At 63.6% G+C, this 9,266-nt stretch overlaps 1 protein-coding gene across 6 annotated transcripts; it reads right to left on the bottom strand.

Moving 5' to 3' along the window:
* Positions 1-743: 743 nt before the first annotated feature.
* On the bottom strand, positions 744-7,497 carry RGS19 (regulator of G protein signaling 19). Of its 6 annotated transcripts, none has more exons than XM_016938292.3 (6): positions 7,331-7,497; positions 4,313-4,410; positions 3,981-4,102; positions 2,030-2,104; positions 1,707-1,941; positions 744-1,607 (listed from the first exon to the last, which is right to left on the bottom strand). In XM_016938292.3, exons 2-6 carry the CDS (start codon positions 4,340-4,342, stop codon positions 1,416-1,418), a joined length of 654 nt encoding a protein of 217 aa, XP_016793781.1. In that variant the 5' UTR covers positions 4,343-4,410; positions 7,331-7,497; the 3' UTR covers positions 744-1,415. The 6 variants fall into 6 exon arrangements, with proteins under 6 accessions (XP_016793781.1, XP_016793780.1, XP_016793779.1 ...); XM_016938291.3 differs by having other exon boundaries at positions 6,609-7,349; XM_016938290.3 differs by having other exon boundaries at positions 6,752-7,347.
* Positions 7,498-9,266: the final 1,769 nt, after the last annotated feature.

Below are 9,266 nucleotides of genomic sequence, written 5' to 3' on the forward strand. Positions count from 1 at the left end.
GGGCAGTGCTTGGGTTTGGCCCTGGTGGGTCAGCCCCAGGAGAGGAGCTTGGCTGACCTTCAGAGATCACCTGGGGCGGCTCTGCCTGTGAGGGCAGGTGGGGAGAGGGTCGTGTGCGCGTCCTGTGCAGGGCAGTGTCCTCCCCAACGCCTCAGGCACGGGCAGCTCGGGACCTCCCGGCACTTCAGGACAGCTTGTCCCCATGCTGCCTTCTCTGTTCTTGTGGGAGTTGTGGTCTCAGGGCCCTGAGCCAATTTCAGCTTCAACTCACTTAACCTCCCAGAAATGCAGGGGATGGGCTGGTGAGCACTCAACTCATGGGGCCTGTGAGATGAGAAAGATGACACTGGGCCTGGCACCAAGCGGCCCCTCCTGCCCCAGCCAGCCTGCCTCTGGGGACCCCGTCCGGCTGGGCCTGGGCGGCACCTCCTGTTGCCTCTCGACTTCTGAGGTGCTGTGGGTCACACTGTTCTGGCCCGACTTTCAGCTAAGGAGGCTGAGGCCGAGGGCGTGGAGCTCATGCCCCGGGCAGGGTTAAGCACAGCCACCCACTGGGACCACTGTTCTGAGGAGGCGTCTGGTGGAGGCCAGGGCATGGGAAGACGGCGAGCACACGGCTGTGCGTCCCCTCCAAGGAGTACTGGAGCCCCTGCCCTGGGACAAGGACACGTCTCCCCAGCCCTGAGTCTGGGGCCACTCATTCTCCAGTCTCTCCCCAGACTTGGACAAAAACGAGTAGAGACTTTGCTTTAAAAATATCTTCAATAATAAGACATCCTATTTTTGGGGGGTTAGGGATAGAGATAAATATGAAAACTTTTTTTTGATAAAACACCTAGTAAGGACATGTTTCCAGGTTTAAAGTTCATGAACATATAAAACAGAAATTGGGTCCTGCCACCTTGAGTGCAGGATTCTGAGGTCCTACATCTGGTTCTGAGGTTCTGGGTTTGATTCTGGGGTACAGACAGCTCAAGTAGGAGGTCTCCTTATGTCACAAAACTACACGATGCGGAGGTTCTGTTCCCCACCAAAGGTTCGTCTGGGGCCCATCGGCTGCCTGGGGAGGAGGCCCCCGCAAGGCTCATGGGTCCAGCATGGCTCCTGGGGGGACCCCTACTCTCACCACGCAAGAGCCCCCAGCCAGGAGCACTGGGCCAGCCGGCTGCGGGCCGATGAGGGGGCTTCTGGCCCACCCTGCACCTGGAGGCCCGCGCTGCACCTGGAGTTCCTGCTTGGCCACGGGTGGGCAGACCCAGGAGACACAGCACTCCCCACTGGGTCTAGGACCGTCTCCGCGGGTGGGGACCCCAGCCGGCCAGGCGTGTGCCCCGACAGCCCTGCCGACACCAACACCTGAAGGGAACCCAGAGTCGGCCGTAGGAGGCGGCGGGGTCTGTGCTGCTGGGGGCGGCCTAGGCCTCGGAGGAGGACTGTGATGGCCCCTGCAGCAGCAGGGCACGGTAGGTGGGAGAGCTGAGGAAGCGGGGGTAGGAGTCCCGGTGCATGAGCGTGTAGATCTGCAGCTGCGCGTCGTCGAACGTGTGTGCGGACGGCTCCTGCATCTTCTTGTTGATGCCCTCCCGCACACGGGAGTCCAGGCTCACCTGCAGGACAAGACACTGAGGTCAGGGGGCGCGGGAGCTGCCTTCCCCACCTAGTGCCTGGAGCAGGCGGCCCCCAGCCTGTTCTGGTGTCTGGCGCACCTCCTTGGGGGACAGGATGGATACGTAGTCCTCGTAGATGAGCCTCGCCTTCTCGTCCACCACATGCTGGTTGGCCTCAGCCTTCAGCTCCTCGCAGGCCAACCAGAAGAGCATGTTCTCCTCGCTGTACTCTGTCCGCAGGAACGCCCGGAACACGCTGCGTCCCGCTGGGCTGTGCATCAGCTTGTCAAAAGACTGCGCCCAGCTCTGCACCTCCTCAGGACTTGGCGTGGCACTGCGGGCACGGGGGCCAGGCTACGTCAGGCCCGAGTCTCCTGGTCTGGGGCCCCCCGAGCACGCACACGCCAGCCGGCTGGACTCACCATACTTCACAGCTGGGGAGGGGCTGCAGCTTGCTCTCCCGGGAGGCCTGCCACGCGCGCCGCCGCTCTTGGTTCCTAGTGGCAGAGAGGAAGCAGCGCTGCCGTGGGCACACACGCCTCCACGGCCACACGGGCCCTCAGCACATGGGCAGGCACCTGACACACATGGGCACCCACTGCAGGAGGGCAGCCCCTGGAGCTGGCTCTTCCCACACTCTCCCACGCTCCCAAATTCCCCACAGAATCTGCAGTCCAGGTTACTGTCCCTGCCACAGTGCCCAGACCACAGACTCTGCCATCTTCCATTCCAGCAGTGTGACCCACTGCCCGCGAGTCTCTGGCCTTCCAGGAGGGGCCCTTCGGCTCCTGGTGTGCTCCTCCCCATCCCTGGCCCACTGGGCAACCTCCTCCACCCACCCATACCCACCCCACATGAGGTTGAGAAGCAGGTATGCCACCTCCCCTTCTGCCTCTGCTCCCCTGGGGGAGATGGGGTGGGGCAAGCTGAGGGGCCACAAGGAGCTGGGAGATCCCTGAACACCTGGGAGGCCAGAAGGGTCATGTGCCTGGGAACAGGGCCACCCATGGGAATGTGCCTGGGAACAGGGCCACCCTGCTCCTGGGCCTGATCTTGGCCTGTCCCTGTCCCACCGATGGGGCCACACGCTGCAGGTCTAGCGTGTCAGCAGTGTCTCTCGTCGGCTGACACAGGTGAGAGCCCCAAACCCGCGTGTCCACACTCCTTCAGGTTCTGGAGCCTGATCCCCGGTTGTCTCAAGGGAAGCAGCTTCTTTGCCTTGGCTCCTAGCATCCTGTCAGTGCTGGACCCAAATCCATACCCGGCTGACCTCTCTCCAGGGCACTTGGACGGCTGGCAGACATCGTGCACCCAAACGTCCTGACAGAACTAGGCCCCTGGGCTCCTCCCACCCCCTTTCCCGACTGCCCCCTGGCCACCCCCAGCTTGCCCGTGGGTCAGCTGACGCCACCTTGGGTCCAGAAGCGCTGTCCTCTCATCAGCCAGGGCCTGAAGCCTGAATAGGGCCAGGCTTCTGCAAGGCATGAAAACATCCACCAGCTCCCCTACACTCCTAGGAAATCTGTTACCATCTGGGAGCCCCACTCCCACCCTCACAGGGATGCCCAGAGACGCCCCCGCCACCGCCCCCTGCTCTTCTTCCCCCACGCATGCTGTCCGGGAAGCTCTTGGCCATCACCCCAGGGCCAGCAGTTCCCTTATTGGGGTCTCTGTTCAAACGTCCCTCCACCCCACACACTGTATGGGGTCTGTGCCTGTCTTTCTTTCTTTCTTTTTTTTTTTTTTTGAGACGGGGTTTTGCTCTTGTTGCCCAGGCTGGAGTGCAATGGCGTGATCTCGGCTCACCGCAACCTCCGCCTCCCAGGTTCAAGCCATTCTCCTGCCTCAGCCTCCCGAGTAGCTGGGATTACAGGTGCGTGCCACCACGCCTGGCTAATTTTGTATTTTTAGTAGAGACAGGGTTTCTCCACGTTGGTCAGGCTGATCTCGAACTCCCGACCTCAGGTGATCTGCCCGCCTCGCCCTCCCAAAGTGCTGGGACTACAGGCGTGAGCCACTGCACCTGGCCTGTGCCTGTCTTACTCCACCGCAGGCCCCCAGGGCCTAGCCTGGGCTGGCTCACAGCAGCATGGATAAAGCACATGCCGCGTGAACGGGCACATGCATGTACACAGCACACGGACACACTCTTGGCAAGACAGGTACGAGAGCCATACATGAGCCCCCTGGGGCCAAGGCACCGGCCACTCATCACCAGGGCCCAACAGACCCTGGACAGGACAGTGCTGCGAGGTGGCAGGGGCATCCTGCCTGCGGGGATGCCTCGGAAGCCACCACTGGGTCCCCTCCTGGGTCTGCTTGGCCCCATGCCCTCGACCCCCTCGCCAGCTGGGCACCCCAGGCCCTACTCACCAGGAGCAGCTACAGCAGCAGCACCAGCACAGGCAGCAGGGGTTGCGGCTGGGGGCCGCTGGAGAGGCTGTATCATGACTGGACATTGAAGGGGGCCGGTCCGCCTCCTCTGGCCCTGTGATCTGGGGAAAAGTGGGGCTACCTCAGCTTTCAGGTCAGAACCCACCAGACTCTCCACCTCTCCCCCACCTTCCCATGGGTGGCCCTGTTCCCAGGCACATGACCCTTCTGGCCTCCCAGGTGTTCAGGGATCTCCCAGCTCCTTGTGGCCCCTCAGCTTGCCCCACCCCATCTCCCCCAGGGGAGCAGAGGCAGAGGGGGAGGTGGCATACCTGCTTCTCAGCCTCATGCGGGGTGGGCATGGGTGGGCGGAGGAGGTTGCCCAGGCTCCGTGGTACCAGCTCTCAGACCCTCACCACAGCCTGGGGGTCTGGGGAGAGGGGCCAAGGTTCTGACTGAGAACCTGAAACCCCAGCCCCTGCCTACCCCTTAGGAGGGGTCCTGAGAGGGTGTCTCCCTAGCGGGGCCTGCTCCTGCCTCTGGACCCAGCTCTGCCTAGGGCTTCTACCCCAACCCCAAGCTTACAGCAGGGCTGGGAGGGGGTCCAGGATCATTGAGGAGGGAGCTGCAGCAGCTTCTGGCCCCTCCTCCCAGGCTGGGCCCCAGATGAGGCCCCCACTGGAGGTTCCGAGACACCCCCATCCGCTCACTCCCTGGGAAGCCGGAAGCCTGGGTTCCTCTTTCTTGGTTTCCGGCTCCCAGCCCCTCCCAAAGGGGCCCCGAGAGTCTGGGGCTACCAACTGGTGCGTGCGGGTGGTGGCCAGACTGGCTTCTAGGGTGTCTGGGGTGGGGAGTGGGCAGAGTGGCTTCCCACCAAGAGTCCAGGTCTGTCTGTGGGTCCCAGAGGTCTCAGCCAGGGGCAGCAGGCTAGACCTGCAGCAGTGAGGATTTAAGTGGGACTCAGGCTGGACTTCCTGAGGGTGTGGGAAGGGGGGCAGGGTCCCGGTGAGGAGGGACATGCCCCCCAAACATGGTTCTTTGGTCCTGCTACCTCCCACCCAAGACTTCCCTCCCTCCTTGCCCACTGCCTCTAGGCTGTGAAACTGCTGTGGAACCAAGGCCCTACCACAGGGTGCGCCAGCCAGGGAAGTGGGGGTGGCAGGGGTGGGGGGCACCCTGCTCCCCAGTTGAAGCCTCGGAGTCCCTGAGGGGGGTGTGGTGTGGTGCATGTCCCTCCCAGCATTTGGTTGCACCGTCTGCAGGGGAGGTGCACCAGGAGCGCCAAAGCTGTGAGTGGCCCTCATGCCACCTAAGATGCCACTTCGAATCCCAAGTCTCCTTGGGCGATGGTACAGGGGGGCCAATCAGTGCCCCGGAGGCAGTTGTGAACACCTGCGCCCACTTCTGCCCAGGGCAGGGAGGGGCCTCTGTGCACATCCGCCACCCTCCTCATGTGCCACCCTCCTCCCTGGCCAGGAAGCTCACAACTTGATTCTACTTTATTTTCTCAATCTTCATCCCCCCGCCACGCCTCCCCTAGCTCGTGGCCTTTGAATGCTTGTTTCTGGCTGGTTGGCTTCTCTTGGCCTCCTGGGACGGTGTGTGAATGGCCCTTAGAAGAGACAGTGCTGGAGTTCTGCACTCTTAGGGCCCCCAATACCCCCGAGGCCTGGGCATGCAGAGGCCACTGCCCTGGCCCAAGTCTGGGGCAGGTGCAGCATCCCCTGGGACCTTGGCCCCTCACCACCGGCCCAGTTTCCTCTGAGACCGGGGGTCCCACGGGCTCCTAGCAAGTAGATAAGGAGACCGAAAGTAGCCCTGCAGCTGGGCTTTCTTTCAGGGGTCAAGTTTCTAGGGAAAGGAAGGGGCGTGGCAACCTGAGGTTTGGTAGCTGTACCCAGACGGGGCTGTCTGTGGCTTCCCCAGGCAGCAGTTCTTCCTCCTCTCTGTCCCCACCCAGGGTCCTCCCCCACACTCTAGCACCCCTGAGACTGTCCCCCTGGGCTACCATCTCCATCCCAGCTCTGAACTGGAGGAGGGGACGTGTTTAGGGGTGCAGGGCCGGGGTGCTAGGGGCTGCATTTGCTGCAGAGCAGGGAGCCAGCCCCTTCTTTCCCAGTTGCAGGCCCTGGACCTGGTCACCTGTCCCTGGACCTGGCTTCCTGTACCCTTCTCAGGTCAACTGGGGCAACCCATGTCCCCAGGCTACCCCCCCCCCCCGTCTCTCCTGGGGGATACAGAGTCTCAACTAGGGTCCTCCTGCTTGTCAACCTGGCATTGGGGACCCCCTTCCCCAGCCTCCCAGGCTTTGGCCCCCAAGTCTGGGATGGGAGAGGCTGGACAGGCGGCACGTCTGGTCTCTGGGGATAGAGGATCCCTTGGGAGTGGCTGCCGCTTTGCTCCACAGAAGGAAAAAGAACGTCCCAGAGCCTGCCCAGTCCAAAAAAAGAATAAGAAAATGTGACAATCCCAGAAAAAAATGTCATAACCTTTGGGAGGGGGGTTGAAGAGGGGCTCCATTCTCAGTCGTTAGCTCCTACCCAGGGCCTTTCCCATCTGCCACCCTCCACATCTGGCTGGTGGGCGAGCCCTGGCCTGGCCCCTCCAGGGAAGGCCAGCTCTCCCCACCTCTTAAATGGTGGTGGTGGCCCATCCACCACGCTCCTCTCTCTGCTGTTAGGGTCCAGTCTGGAGAAGCCTGTGTTCTCCTCCAGGTGCCTCTTTCTTCAGCCTCTGACGCCCCCACCCCTACCTCAAAGCTCCCTACTCACCAGCGACCCAAAGGCGGGGTGGGGGCAGGAGGGGCCAGGTTGGGTCTGGGCCCCACCCTGGCTGCCGAAGGGGCGTGCACTGCAGCAGCAGGGACTCAAGTCAGACGGCAGGAGGGACTCCTGCGGCGCTCTGGAGGGAGGCTAGCGCCAGGAGCCCCCGATCGGCTGGGGCCGGGGGCGCAGCGCCTCCCCTACAGCTCGAAGGGCTAAGTGGCTGCCAGATCCAGCGGGGTGGGGGCGGGGGCGGACAGGGTGTCCCGCCCCGGCCCCTCCTCACCGGGCTGAGAGGGGGAGGGAGACGCGGAAACCTGGGTTCTTCCGGCCCCCACCTTTGAGCAATCACTTCCCCAGGCTTTGAGCTCCAGAAAAAGGGGAACCCGGCTGCAGCGCCCCCTCCCCCACGCGCGGGGGGCGGGCTCCAGTTCCACTGCGGCCCAGGGTCCACGTGGACCTGGCGGCGGGAGCCCTTGGGGTTCGAGTCCCGTGCGCCGGCTCCCGAAGCTCCCGCCCAGCACGGTCCCCGGGCCCGGGCCGGGAGGGGCAGGGCCGCTGTCCCCGGCGCTGCGCGCGCGCACTCACCAGCCGCGCTCCCGAGCCACTCGCGCCGCCGCCGGCCCGCGCGCTCCAAGGTCCGGCCCGACAGTCGGGGAGGGGGCGCGGGGGCGCAGTGCGCAGGCGCCTCGGCAGCACTTCCCCAAAGCCAGGGGCCGGGACTTCCTCGCGCCGGCAGTCGCCGGGCCCGCCCCGCCCGCCGCGCCCCGCCCCGCGCTCGGCCGGCTCCGCACCCCACTCGCCCCGCCCGCGCATCGGCCCCCACAGTCGCCTGGGGGTGGCCCGGAGAGTTGAGGTGCTCATAGTGGAGCCCTGGCTCCCGGGCGGACGGAGCTGCACGGTAGTAGATGGGGGTGTGGCCGTGGCCCCCGACTCTGCTCAGCGGGGCCGTTCCTGCTTTGCCATCCGTGTGGGACTTCCACGACAGTGGAGGCACGAGAGCTGGGCCCCATATGCTGCTTGCCCAGCTTGGGAAAGAGGAGGCTGCTGGAAAGGACCGATCGGCGGGTACGCCAGCCCGGCCCACCCCTCGCCTCCGTCTGTAAAACTGGGTTAAGAGCGGCCTGTCTGTGCTGTGGGGGGTTCCCAAGGAAGGGGGAGATTCCTGTGCTGCGGGGCTGGGGAGAACTGGGGGTGCGGGTTCTTGCATCCGGAGTTTCTTGCATCCGGAGTCATGCTGAATATCTCCTGTGGGGCCTGGCAGAGTCCCTGCTGACCCATGTGTCCCAAGATGTCCTAAAGCTTAAGGCCACACTGTCCCCTTTGCCACGAACGCCCTGTCCCTTTGGCCGACTCTTCTCATCCTTTATGACTCGGTACAGACGTGGGTTAGGCTTCTCATCGCAGCATGCTTTGGCCCTGTGTCAGGGTGGCCCTGACCCTGCTCTGGAAGTGTCTGCAGAGCATCTGTGCCCCCCGCCCCTCCCCGGGCCCGGCTGTGTGCAGCTCCTGTCCTCCCCAGCACAAGCACTCGACCTGGATAGTTCCCAGTGTCGGGGTCTGTTCATAAAATGCCTTCCAGTTGCACAGGTCAGGTGCACACCTTACACCTTCACAGAACTCTGAGGGGTGCAAAGGCAGCTGGAGATTCTACTTGTATTCCTCATTCAACGGACAAGTATCAGTATCTGGGTGCCCCTGTGGGCCAGGCAGTAGGACCAGAAGCCAGCAACATAGATCAGCCTGGATCTTATGCTGGGGGGCGCAGAGTGAGTTGTGGGGAGCAGGCAGGGAAGGCCTGGGTGAGAGGGGGGAGGGCTGAGGAGGGGAGGGTATTGCGCTGCTGAGCGGGGGCGGGGGCCCGAAGGGGGAGGTCAGAGGTCAGAGGGCCCTGGAGGACAGGCTGCCTCTCGAAGCTGTACCCAGAACCCTGTGACTGCCATGTTGTCAGGCCAGGCAAGGAAAGGCAGGGGCCAGGAAGCCCACAGGGACAAGAGGCAGGCTGCTACTTATTCAGCCCACATAACACTCCTGAGCGGTGGGCACAGGTGAGGTCAGGGAAGCTCAACGAAGATGGGCCAGCACCTGGCCCAGGCCACACACAACCAGGCTGACCCTGCTGAGCCGGCCTGTTGTCTCTGCTGTGGGAAAATGCAGCTGTGGGCAGCTGGCAGGGGGTGAAGGTCAGTGCCCTCCCTGCCCCCTCGGGTCACTCTACAACCCCCCAGTCATTCCCCCGTCTCCTCTGGCCCCTTGGGCCTACTCTCCACCACCCTGGCTTCTGCCTCTCGGCACACAGCATCCTGAAGTCCATGGGTGGGGCCAGGTGAGCTGGGCAGTTGATGGTGGAGCTGGGATTTGAACCCTGGACCCTCTGCGCCCTGACAGCCCTCAATATATTGGGCTTTGGACCACATGCCTTCCTTCCCATAGAGCTTTCTACAGGCAGGCGTCCCTCCAGGCCCCATTCCCCAGCCTCCTTTGCACATCCAGCCCCCCCTGCGCCTTTTCATGGGGATCAAAG

This window comes from Pan troglodytes, chromosome 21, assembly GCF_028858775.2.
Source record: "Pan troglodytes isolate AG18354 chromosome 21, NHGRI_mPanTro3-v2.0_pri, whole genome shotgun sequence".
NCBI classification, from domain to species: Eukaryota; Metazoa; Chordata; class Mammalia; order Primates; family Hominidae; genus Pan; species Pan troglodytes.